The sequence below is a fragment of the Herpailurus yagouaroundi genome, unplaced genomic scaffold, assembly GCF_014898765.1.
Source record: "Herpailurus yagouaroundi ecotype Mexico unplaced genomic scaffold, PumYag 159, whole genome shotgun sequence".
In the NCBI taxonomy this organism is placed as follows: domain Eukaryota; kingdom Metazoa; phylum Chordata; class Mammalia; order Carnivora; family Felidae; genus Herpailurus; species Herpailurus yagouaroundi.
In genome coordinates, this window is record NW_024412400.1 from 52958282 (window position 1) to 52970836 (window position 12555).

The window sequence follows — 12555 nt, forward strand, 5'->3', positions numbered from 1 at the left end:
GAAACAGGCTCCAGGCTCTGAGCTATCAGCCCAGAGCCCGGAGCCTGTTTCTGATTCTGTGTCTCCCTCTCTCTCTGCCCCTCCCCCGTTCATGCTCTGTCTCTCTCTGTCCCAAAAATAAATAAACGTTGAAAAAAAAAAAAATTAAAAAAAAAAAAAAAGTATAACTTTTATACATCATATAGCAATTAGAGCATCCATAGCTATTTTTTTCCTCCCAATTTGTTTACCATAGAAAGTAAATAAAAATTAAATTATATATTTCTTCTTATGCCACAGTGCTTCATAAGGGGCCACTTGTAAAAATATGTGACATATGGAGATTAAATGTCAATTCTTTATGTTCACATGATGCTGAAATTGCTTCTTTTCAGAATTATTTTTACCATATACTGCTGAGGCCAACCAGTATAGGAAGGAAGGCTCTCTGTAGCTTGTAGTTCATATTATTTTTTCTTTGGGGATGACAATTGATCTTTCTGGAACCCTGGATCTTTTGGGAATGGAAAGATAGTAACTATTTGGTGAATGTGGCCTTGACAATAAGGCCAAGTTGCTTACTTAGGCTCCTTGCCACATTAGAGTTTTTCCTGGTACCTGGCAGTCTCAGTAATAGGTTTTCATTACTCTGCCTTCATGACTCCATTATCCTTTATTACAGGGCAGGGCAGGAGCACACTGGAATCAGATGGTGCCCTAAATGTGGCAATATGACGGTATTTGGAGATCTTGCTTTGGGGAGGTGACTAAGTCATGAGGGTACAGACTCATGAATAGGATTAGTGCTTTTATAACAGAGACTACAGAGAGCTCCCTTTCCCTTTCTATTAATTACAGTTTCTATAAGCCAATATATTGTTTATGGTATTCTTTTAATGTTTATTTGTTTTTGAGAGAGAGAGACCGAGTGCCATCAGGAGAGGGGCAGAGAGAGGGAGACACAGAATTGGAAGCAGGCTCCGGGCTCTGTCTGTGCTGTCAGCACAGATCCTGACATGGGGCTTGAACTTGTGAACTGCGAGAGATCATGACCTGAGCTGAAGTCAGACACTCAATGAACCGAGCCACCTGGGCACCCCGACTGTTTATGATATTTTTATCATAGCAGCCTGAATGGACCAAGACAGTGGTCTTAGGCTGATTGGGCTAGGGCAAATTGGAAATTCTACTGAAGTGTGACCAAGACCCTGACTGCAGTGTATTAGGACTTTCAATTTGGTAATAATGTTCATATCTGAGACCTCTTGAGAACCCTCTGTCCCTGATTACGTGGAACTTGCAGTAAATTCGCGTTCTGATGATCTCTTAGTCCCCAGTGTTATGCTTATTGTCTCTTGGGGTTTGGGGATTCTGATCAGACTTTGGTGTCCTCTCGTGAATTTGACTTTAAACACCATCTCCTATCTTCTACTTGCCCACCATCTTATATTATTTGTCTGTGAAAACTTTCCCCAGTCTTGTCAGTTGCATGAGAAGTTTGCTTTGGGAGAGACCTTCTATCCACCCATGTTGCCTTCTAACCATGTTTCTCAGGTCAGTAGTCATGTGGTTTAACATTAGGGTTAAAGCCTGAGACAAACATAGCAGTGTTTTACATTTGATAGAACACCAGGCAGTTTTTCATGGGTTTGTCACCTAATAGACTTGTACTACCTCCTGGCATAATTTAGGAGAGAATTGTAATGGCCATTCTGGGGAACTTGGAAATAAACAAGACTTGCACTTGAGAGGCACCTTGAAGAACAATATCAAAGAAACAAAACCTCAGGAGAGCCTTTGTGTTATTTCTCTACAGGAGACCACTTTCTTTATGTGGAAGACTGGCCATCTTTTATTTCCATACTTCAGAGCTTTGTATGGCTTATATTTAAACTTTATCCTGTATTGAAGAGGGAAAGTAATTAGCTTTTACAGGAATACTTTCATATTTATATTATTAATTAAACAAGGAAACTATTAGACTGAGGCTTTAATGCTTTAGTAGTACATGTAAGCAAACCAAAACAAACCTATAATGCCTCAAAGTTAAGAAATTGAAACCTAAAGACATCTAATCATAGCCAACTAGGCTTTCCCATATAAGGCAACCAGTTAAACTACAGCCAAACAAATAATTGCTTTATAAATAATAAATATAAATAAATAATAATAAATAATATAAATATGAATAAATAATATATAAATAATATAAATAATTTGCCTCTTCTCTATAAGTCTCCCTTAGCTCTAATTAGTGGAGACCTTCTAACCATTGGCCACTGCCTAATACAAATAGATTATTATTCAACCTTGATGAGGGAGCATAAGGCAAGCTGACAGTCCGCAAACACCCCACCCCCATCCGCAGGTGGGATATGTGTGATACTGCTTTGCTAGAGGGAAAACAACCTTAGCTTGACAATAGCTAGGCCTCCAGTATCCTGTGAGTTTTCTTTAGCAGATGAAAATCTCACTGGAAACTTCCCCTGGACTTTACCTCCCCCCAACTCCATGGTATAAAACCAGTCTCTCTTCATGGTCCCAGGGCAGCTCTTTCTGCCCAAGGGACCTGTCCCCATGCTTTAAATAAAATCATCTTTTTGCACCAAAGATGTCTTCAAGAATTCTTTCTTGGTTGTCAGCTCTGGACCCCACGAATCCGTCTGTCACCCCCAAAAAACCTCATCAAACCTCACATTTTTTTAAAGATTTTTAATTTTTTAAAGTAATCTCTACACCCAATGTAGGGCTCAAACCTACAACGCCCAGCTCAAGAGTTGCTTGCTCTACCGCTGAGTCAGCCAGGCGCCCCTCAAACTCAAAAAAAATTTTTTTTCAACGTTTTTTATTTATTTTTGGGACAGAGAGAGACAGAGCATGAACGGGGGAGGGGCAGAGAGAGAGGGAGACACAGAATCGGAAACAGGCTCCAGGCTCCAAGCCATCGGCCCAGAGCCCGACGCGGGGCTCGAACTCACGGACCGCGAGATCGTGACCAGGCTGAAGTCGGACGCTTAACCGACTGCGCCACCTAGGCGCCCCTCAAACTCAAAATTTTTAATATGCCATCTGGCTCACCATTTTTTCTGCTTCTCTCCCTATTTTTTCCTCCCACTTGAAAATTTTTAAAGATGAATTAAAAAAAAAAGTCATTGTGTCATATGTGCAATCTAGGAATATCTACTCCAAATAAACAATCTAAAATGTCTAAGAGAAAAAAGCTTATAAACTATTTGTGCTGCTTTTGCATAAAAATATGGACAGTGTAAGTAATAGCTTTTGTTAAATATATTTTGTTAGTATGATTAAAGATAAAAGAGGAGCTTTTAAATATGATTTAATGAGGGGTGCCTTGGTAGCTCAGTTGGTTAAGCCTCCAACGTCAGCTCATGTCATGATCTCACGGTCCGTGAGTTTGATCCCCACGTTGGGCTCTGTGCTGACAGCTTGGAGCCTGGAGCCTGCTTCAGATTCTCTGTCTCCCTCTCTCTCTGACCCTCCCCCATTCATGTTCTATCTCTGTCTCAAAACTAACTAAGCATTGAGAAAGATTTAAATATGATTTAATGATTATGAATATAAAGTTTATAAAATGTTTTTTTAAAAAGCTTTATGAAATATTTGATAAGTGGATGGATCTGGGTGAATGAATGGCTATTTAAAATCAACTATATGTCTTCTTCCAGTTTTTATTATATAAAATTAATGCTAATAAAATCTCCTAGTTTATATAAAACTAAGGTTGAACTTCTCATTTAAAGTTTACAAATTTCTGGGGCACCTGGGTGGCTCAGTTGGTTAAGGTTCCAACTTCAGCTCAGGTCGTGATCTCACGGTTCCTGAGTTCAAGCCCCAGGTCAGGCTCTTTGCGGACAGCTCAGAGCCTAAAGCCTGTTCCAGATTCTGTGTCTCCCTCTTTTGCTGCCCCCCACCCCGCCCCCCCACTCATACTCTGTGTGTGTCTCTCAAAAAAAAAAAAACAAAACAACTTTACAAATTTCCTGTATTGGTCTTATGGGTCAAGTATAAGTTACCATTGACTCCATTAAGATTACAAAATATAAAATGATGTTTAAACAAAATTGTAACACAGATGTCTTCTAAGGGGAGGGGGGGTTTAATCTTATAAGATTATGATAATACTATCAATTATAAGGACTGAATGTGTTAGTTAAAAATGTAATTTTTCAGATCCCCAGTTAACTTTTCCAGACCTAAGAAAAAATTAAATTAATTCTTGGATGAAACTTGGACAATTTCTAAGTAAAAATGGATACAAGGTTTTGGTCACTAGAGATAGTTTCAATTTTATTATACATTATAAAATGACTATGAATTAACAGTGTGGAAATGCTTTGGATGATATTGTATATGTGTATTTTGCCACTTTAAAACTTAATCTATAATATGTACTCGTAAAAATTTAGCTAGACAGCTCTTGGTTTTCTGCCTTTTAGTTTTCTCTTTGGAGTAGAGAAAAGTTGATTACTTTGGTTAAAAATGCTTAATTAAGTATATTTGGTATAATAATTACAGAAAAATGAATATATATGTATACACACAAGATAATGAGTATGAATTTTTACTTAAAGAAACTATTAAAGTTTAATTTTATTATAATTTTCATAATTATGTATTTAATTTATATATAATTTATATATTAAACAAATACATATAAAGGTTTATAAAGACTAAATTTTTGAAAGTCCATAAAAAATGTTTTAAAGTTATGTTCAACGTTAATGGATTTATTCCTCAAATCTGCTTACAAATCCTTTATTGCAAATTAATACATGGATGATTTACAAAAAGTAAATTTGAAATTCATCATTGAGATTTTGGTTTTTCTTTTCTTGGCTCTTGTAATTTGATTTCTGTTTATTTGTTCTCATTCACACATTCATTTAACAAATACTTGTGGAGCACCTAACACATGCTAAGGGATACAGCAATTAACAAAACCAAATCACTCTGCTTATGGAACTTATTCCCATTGGGAGAGTCAGACAATAAACAGGTATAGGAAGGAAGGAAAATGAAACAGCATCGGAAGATAGTAAGGGAGGAGCCCTCTGTTTTAGAAGAGTTCCTTACGGAACACCTCATTGATAAGGCTATTTGGTTTTGTTTTTTTTTTTTAATTTTTTTTCAACGTTTTTTATTTATTTTTGGGACAGAGAGAGACAGAGCATGAACGGGGGAGGGGCAGAGAGAGAGGGAGACACAGAATCGGAAACAGGCTCCAGGCTCCGAGCCATCAGCCCAGAGCCTGACGCGGGGCTCGAACTCCCGGACCGCGAGATCGTGACCTGGCTGAAGTCGGACGCTTAACCGACTGCGCCACCCAGGCGCCCCTGATAAGGCTATTTGAACAGAGAGAAGAAAATAAAGGAAAAAGCTACTACACTATTTAGGGAAGAGCAAAGTCTGGTCATATGAGGACCAGCAAGGAGGCCAATGTGGCTGGAGCAAAACCAGCAAGGGAAATACTGCCATGTTAGCCTGGCTGCTCAAGCAGGGCCCTTGGCAGCACTTTCTCTGAGGGGAAGGGGAAACCATTGCAGATTTTTGTTTTTAATTATGAAAAATTTTGAACCTACAAGTAGAAATAACAGGAACAATGAACTCACTGGAGTATTTTCATCAGAGAAATGACATGGTCTGGCTTAAAAGGAGCCCTCTAGTCAGTGTTGAGAACAGACTGAACTGCCTTGGGGCAGAAGCAGTGAGATCCTTTAGGAAATCTGTTATACAGCAATTCGGATGGCAGTGTTGAGAGGTGGGGAGACAAGGTCAGGTTCTAGACCTAGTTTTGAAGGTGGTGCCTATAGAATAAACTGACAGATTACACCAGAGCTGTCAGTGGTGTCGAAGTGACTAACATTTTTGGTCAGGGCAACTCGAATGGAGTTTCCATTCACGAGATAAAGACTGCAGAAGATTTGGGGAGGAAGAGCAGAAGCTCTGTTTTAGACATACAGAGTGTGAGATACTCCTAAGACATCCAAGTGGAATCGTCAAAGATGTGGTCTTCCATAAGTACTGAACATGTAACATTTAACATCAAACAATGAACTTCTTGAAATGAGAAAAAAAAAAAAACCTGTAATTGATAGTTAATTTTTCCACGTTCTTTTCAGGTCATGTCTTACAGGTTTTTTTTTTTTTTTTTTTTTTTGTATTTGTAATGACATAGATAATAATTTTGCATTTTTTTCCACTTAAAATTGTTACAAACATTTCTCCACATTGCTATCTTGGTGGGGCTGTTCAAGCAGGACCTTCTAGGCACTTTGATGGAGGGGAATCTATTTCAGATTTTTTTGAAGTTATGAAAAATTTCAAACCTACACAAGAGACATGACAGCAACAATGAATACGCAAAACAACCATGTTTCAAAGGTTTCATCCTTCCGGGAGCATGCAAATGTTTGGTTAGCTGGTCAAAGCGACGACACTTTCTCTTCCAGGTCTACAGAGGGCGCCCAGGTGTTGGAAGGCGCTGTTCGGCTCTGAAGTCCGGAAGCCTCTCTTTCCCTTCCTCTCGCCTCCCTAGCGTCCTTCGCCCCGGATGCGCTCTGCCGGCGCTGATTGCCGGCGTGACTTTGAACGCTTCCAGTTGCGGAGCTGGTTGCTGAGCAGACCCAGAGCCACCGGACCTTTACACCAGTTCTGCGCTCGCCTCAATGAGGTTGCTGGGAGCAGCCGTCGCCGCGGCTCGGGGGCGTGGGCCGCTCCCGCGGGTCCCCGCCAGCCTGGGATGGCAGGGGAAGCAGGTACTAGAGCCCGACGAGGCGAGACCGAACCAGGGACTGCGGACGGGACTTCGCTGTTCTCCAGGGCTAGGGAACAGTGATTTCTTCCCTGGGACCTCCTGACAGCTCCGGAAAGGAGCTGTCGTGCCTCAGTGCTGAAAAGCCTTTCGGTACCGGCACATGTTCTCGTTCGTGAGCTGCGTCTCAGTACCTTGGGAGAGTGGACAAGGCCACCGATTATGGTTAAGCCTCTTTTTGGTATACCTTAAAGAGAAGTGACTGGAGTGAAGGTCAGACCAGCTGAAAAATTAGTGTGCTCAGGGTTCGAACTCCGGGCTTCTGACTGATCATCTAGTGCTCTTTTCACTGCACAGTGTCCTTGGGCTGGGTTATTTGATTTGGCGTTCAAACTTCCCGGTACTTTTCTTTGCATTTCTGTCTTTTGCGGAGGTTGCAGAATGGAGTAGGATTGGGTAGGACCTGAGCCTTTACTACTATGCAAACATCGTTTGCTTTCCTTGCTGATATTCATGGAATTTTGTCTAAGTGTCCACCAGAAACCATTTAGTATTTGCCCACCTTTTCTAAGGTCTCCTGTTTTCCTTTCCTCAGAAGTGCTGCAGTACATTTTGGATATGCAGTCCTATAGATAGAGGCTTATGCTGTGTCCTGATTCCATAAAATGCAGGATTCTCCCTTACCCTCACCGCCACCAGAATAAAGTTTTTAAAGAGTGATTGTTTTTGTACAGAAGGAATTGGAAATTTTTTCGTAGGCTACCTTGGAGACTGCAAACATCCTTGCTAGCTGTGGACTACACTACAGTAAGGGAGAAGGAGGAAAAAATGAAAGTAAAATTTAAACTAAAAACTATTTCTTATTAAAGTACTTGTTGGAAATTGTCTTTCTGGTTTTACCAGCCCCAGCGTATAATTTCAAACCTGTAACATTTGGAAAAGTATCTGTCCCCTTTTATTTAATTAATTAGCTTCTTTGATACCTGTATATCTTTTCAGATTTATTTATTGTTAAGAATGTGTGTATTCTTTCTGTCTTCTCTTGTAGTTTCTCCTTTGGTTACAAGAGTCATAGGTTGAGGCGTTCATTCCTTCTCTTGCCTTTCCAAGCTATCTCAAATGATGTTTGGTGTCCATTGAGATACATTGGTAGAAAGATACCAACCAACCAAATTCTAATTGCCCATTGTTATCTCTTACAGAAAGTACGTTGATACAAGCTCTCTTATTTTTTCAGGTTAATTGGAAAGTCTGCCGATGGTGTTCATCAGGGGTGATTCCTAATGAAAAGATACGAAATATTGGAATCTCAGCTCACATTGATTCGGGGAAAACTACATTAACAGAACGAGTGCTTTACTACACTGGCAGAATTGCAAAGATGCATGAGGTATGTGGTTCATGGTTGATTCCAGGTTAGCGAGAGCTTGGTTTTAATTGTTTGGTCGTTACGATTTAATAAACATTACAAAACCTGAAAGATTAAATGAATGGTAACAGTGGACCTTTAGTCAGAGACCTGCCACAAACGGGATAGTTCATACTGGCTTGCAGTGTGGTTGTGCGGAATCCTCCTAGAGACCATCGCTGTGTAGATTCTCAGTAAATTGTCTTTGAGGAATGTTAAGTCTACACCTGCAACTAATGTAACATCGTTAATTATACTTCAATTAAAAAGTCATGTGATGTATTAAGCCGCTGTTAAAGTAGTATTTACATAATTTTTAATGTTATGGAAAGATGTTTATAAAGTGGAAAAACACTTTAAAACTGTATGTAGTATGATGTTTATAGTTACAAAATACACGTGTCAAAAAAAATTTTTTTTGGATTTTGTGGAGCAGTGGTGAGTGCTTTGGGCTCAGATTTAGGGAGTCCAGCAGTGGCAGACTGGACCCGGGGCTCAGCATGGAGCAGGTGAAGGTGCAGGTTGCTGTGGCTGTGGCCCAGGAGCCGCTGTGGAGGATGCAGGACAAGTGCTTCCGGAAGTGCATCTGGAAGCCAGGGGCTCCCTGGACAGTTGGGAGCAGAAGTGCATTGCCACCACATGGACTCCTGGAACACTGTGTCCGAGCCCTGCAACTCACAGCTGCAGCGGGAAGACTCTGCACCAGCCCCCACCCGCCTTGTTTCCATAAATGCCCTTTGTGAGGCAGGGGCCTCCTTGTGCTTTCTGCCTGCCTGCTGTGAGGATGAGGCCTGTGCCCCCACACATGGGATGCAGCTCCCCTCCCACCTGCCAACGAGTGGAGCTTGGGGGGGGAGGGTGGCCCTTGGGACTTCTCAAAGTGCTGGCAGCCCAACAGCACTTCCCCTGGTGTGCCCAGGCTCACCTGCTGCCTTGGGCATAGAATCCACATTTGGATCTGGAGGCGTGGTCAGGCCCCACCTCAGCTGTGACCTGATGGTGGGCAGACAGATACATTACTGAGAGAGAGGGGAAAAGAAAACAAAAACCGATTTTTTGTAACTTTAAAGTCTCCTGAAGAAATGACCGTAACATTGAATAACTTTCCATTTCTTCAGAGGAATCTCATCTTGTTAAATCACAAGTACGTGGAAAGCTCAATCCTTCCCACCTAGGACTCAAAATCCACATGTAGTAGAGCAGGGAAAAATCTGTTCTCTGAACTTCTGCTCATGGACTACCACAAGCCTGGTGGGCAGGAACAGTGTGAAGGAAACAAGGTTGGCTCTAAGACTGAGGTGATTGCTCTATGTTAGTAGTGCTGAGAATAACAATGAAAAGAGAGGTAGTAAATAGAGGGCAAAACCTGGAATCACTCTTCTATTTCACAAGACATGGTTTGGTGATAGCCTTCTCGGAAAATTGCATCAGTTAACTGTGTGTGTTCTAGTTCCTTCTCAGTAAAGATTTCTCTCCTCCTTGGGATGCAGGGACAGGAAAATCTGAGTTCCTGTGTTTGTGTTTAGGTGAAAGGTAAAGATGGAGTTGGTGCTGTCATGGATTCCATGGAACTAGAGAGACAAAGAGGAATCACTATTCAGTCAGCAGCCACCTATACCATGTGGAAAGATGTCAATATCAACATTATAGATACTCCTGGTGAGTTGAATTCTTGGTTTTATTGCAGCTTGTTTTGACAAAAGCACATTTAGTTCTTTATTATGACCCAGCTCATTTTTGAGTGTCAAATAATACTCAAAAGTGTGACTGTGAATTCCTGTTAGAGAAATCTGACTTGGGACCTAGAGCACTTCATCCTTATGTGGTTCCCTTGAAAAATAGTACAAATAAACTGTGAGCAGGAAGGTTCTTGCTTGTTACAAGCTGTAGCTGATTTAAAGGTGCCCCGTGCCCTAGAGTTTTTTGAAGAGTTGGGTCCCTGGACCTTATGGTTAGTAAATGGTATGGTGGTTGAAAAAATCCACATTTTAATTAGAAGGCTTATGTCCTGAGCAGAGGTATAAAAACGTATAATTGTGCATGTTATAAAAATTCATACTGCTCTTTAAGACCTCACACACTTTGTCTCATTTAGGACACGTGGACTTCACAATAGAAGTTGAAAGGGCCCTGAGAGTGTTGGATGGTGCAGTCCTTGTTATCTGTGCTGTTGGAGGGGTGCAGTGCCAGACCATGACTGTTAATCGTCAGATGAAGCGCTATAATGTTCCATTTCTAACTTTCATTAACAAATTGGACCGAACGGGCTCCAACCCAGCCAGGGCCCTGCAGCAAATGAGGTACTGAGCCTTAGAACAGGAGGGGCTGAGATGATCTGGATAAGAAAGTTTACGTCCAGAAGGACAATTAATTCAGTGTCATTAAGCTTTATTCCTAATTTTTTTTTCTCAAAAAAATATATTTATGTGAGTCACTTAGTAAAAGAAACACTGAAGTCAGGGGTGCCTGGGTGGCTCAGTCAGTTAAGCATCGGACTTCAGCTCAGGTCATGATCTTCAGCTCAGGTCATGGTTCAGGAGTTCAAGCCCTGTGTTGGGCTCTGTGCTGGCTCAAAGCCTGGAGCCTGCTTCAGATTCTGTGTCTTCCTCTCTGACCTTCCCCCACTTATACTCTGTCTCTGTCTTTCTCAAAAATAAATAAAACATTTTTTAAAAACTTAAAGAAAGAAAGATTGATGTCAGTAGTTTGTTTTGTGGTTGTAATCTCATCAACTGCCTTCTCTGTAAAACGGGGAAAATAGGACTTAAACTGTAGGGAGGTTTAAGGTGAGTTCAGAAAACAATCTGGCAATTCACTGTTTTGCAGTGATTAGAGAAGTAATCTAGAGTAGATTTTGAAAGTACTTTATATATTTAGACAAACCTAGAGAATCATCACCTATTTTAACCTTTACATGAGGAATTTTAATTAACATCCGTAAATAGTATGGTATATAGTCCCTTGGGTTCATATGGTAACATATTTGCTAAGAGTAACACTTCCTTTCTGTAGCAGATGTAATTTAGTAGTAGTTGTAGCATTGTACCTTTTGCCCAATACTGTATATTTCACATAGCCTTTCAAAAGAGTTGAAGTTTCACTTTGCACTTTTTGTAGACGTGTAAATGTAGCTGCCAAGTTCCTAGCTACAATTCACATGGCGGAGCTGATGAAAATAGACAGTCAAGTTTGTAGTAGTAGAGAGACAAAAAATGATGTGTCTGGTGACAAGATCGGTATTGAGGAACTTCCAAGTGACAGCATTGCTGTGTGTGCCTGATGGAAGTGATTGTATTTGGGAATATGAACATGAAATTCTTCTTTATTGGGTATTTGTAATATTTTCCTGGCAAAACAAAGTGTTTTCAGTTTTTGTCCTTATTACTTCTATTTTACTTGTGCTTGGCAAGAGATGGACTGTTTCCACCAAGTCTTTGTCTGAATTCCAGGAAAATTCTCTTTTAGGATTTGACTACTGCGGTTCTTTTTCTGCTCTACTCCCTTTTATCTGCATTCTGTATCTCTCATTAAACAGATGTTAGAAATTCTAACGTCTGTTCTTCTGGTTCCGGTGTCCATGTATTAACTTTTCTACCGTACATTCTCCTACATCTTTTTCTCTTCTCATTTTGGATTGGGTTATGAGAGAATTCTTGAGGTCAGTCTTCCAGATCATAAATCTGATAGTCATGTGTGTCCCTTCTGTTATTTAGCCTGTTGTTTTTCTTTTTCTGCAATTGTGTAATTAATTTCCATAATCCTCTTTTATCGCAACATCTTTATTAATAGGGATGATTACTTCTCAGGTCTTTACATTTTCTTTCCTTTTAGTAACTCTCTCCTTGGAATTTAGTACTGGTTTTTGAGCTCACACCTCTCTTTTAAGTTATTGGTAACCTTCAAATATTTGGTGATTCTTAGTTACCTATCCATAGCTATACATGGGAGCCTAGAGTGTAGACTCAACAATGATAGCTAGAGCGTATTTCTTCTTGAGTGAGAATTCCTGATACTGAATCCCTTCAGTGATTGTGTGTGATAAAGGGTACAACCTAGGGGCGCCTGGGTGGCTCAGTCCATTAAGCGTTCGACTTCAGCTCAGGTCACGATCTCGTGGTCCGTGAGTTCGAGCCCCGCGTCGGGCTCTGGGCTGATGGCTCAGAGCCTGGAGCCTGCTTCCGATTCTGTGTGTCCCTCTCTCTCTGCTCCTCCCCGTTCATGCTGTGTCTCTCTCTGTCTCAAAAATAAATAAACGTTAAAAAAAAATAAAAATTTTAAAAAAATTTTAAAAAAGGGTACAACCTAACGGTGAGTGTCTGATTTTTAACACACACGCTTAGAGGTCTCCTATAAGAATTTCCTCTTCAGCTAGTTATAGTCTGCTTGCTAAAGTCAG

The 12555-nt window shown here is 40.6% G+C and overlaps 1 protein-coding gene across 1 annotated transcript in view; it reads left to right on the forward strand.

Annotated features, from left to right (window-relative positions):
* The first annotated feature begins 6533 nt into the window (after window positions 1-6533).
* Window positions 6534-12555, forward strand: part of GFM1 (G elongation factor mitochondrial 1) — a 46683-nt gene continuing 40661 nt past the window's right edge. Inside the window, exons 1-4 of the mRNA XM_040480605.1 lie at window positions 6534-6755; window positions 7989-8141; window positions 9686-9818; window positions 10255-10459. Coding sequence (XP_040336539.1) covers window positions 6666-6755; window positions 7989-8141; window positions 9686-9818; window positions 10255-10459 — 581 coding nt within the window. The 5' untranslated portion in view covers window positions 6534-6665. The remainder of the gene's footprint in view (window positions 6756-7988; window positions 8142-9685; window positions 9819-10254; window positions 10460-12555) is intronic.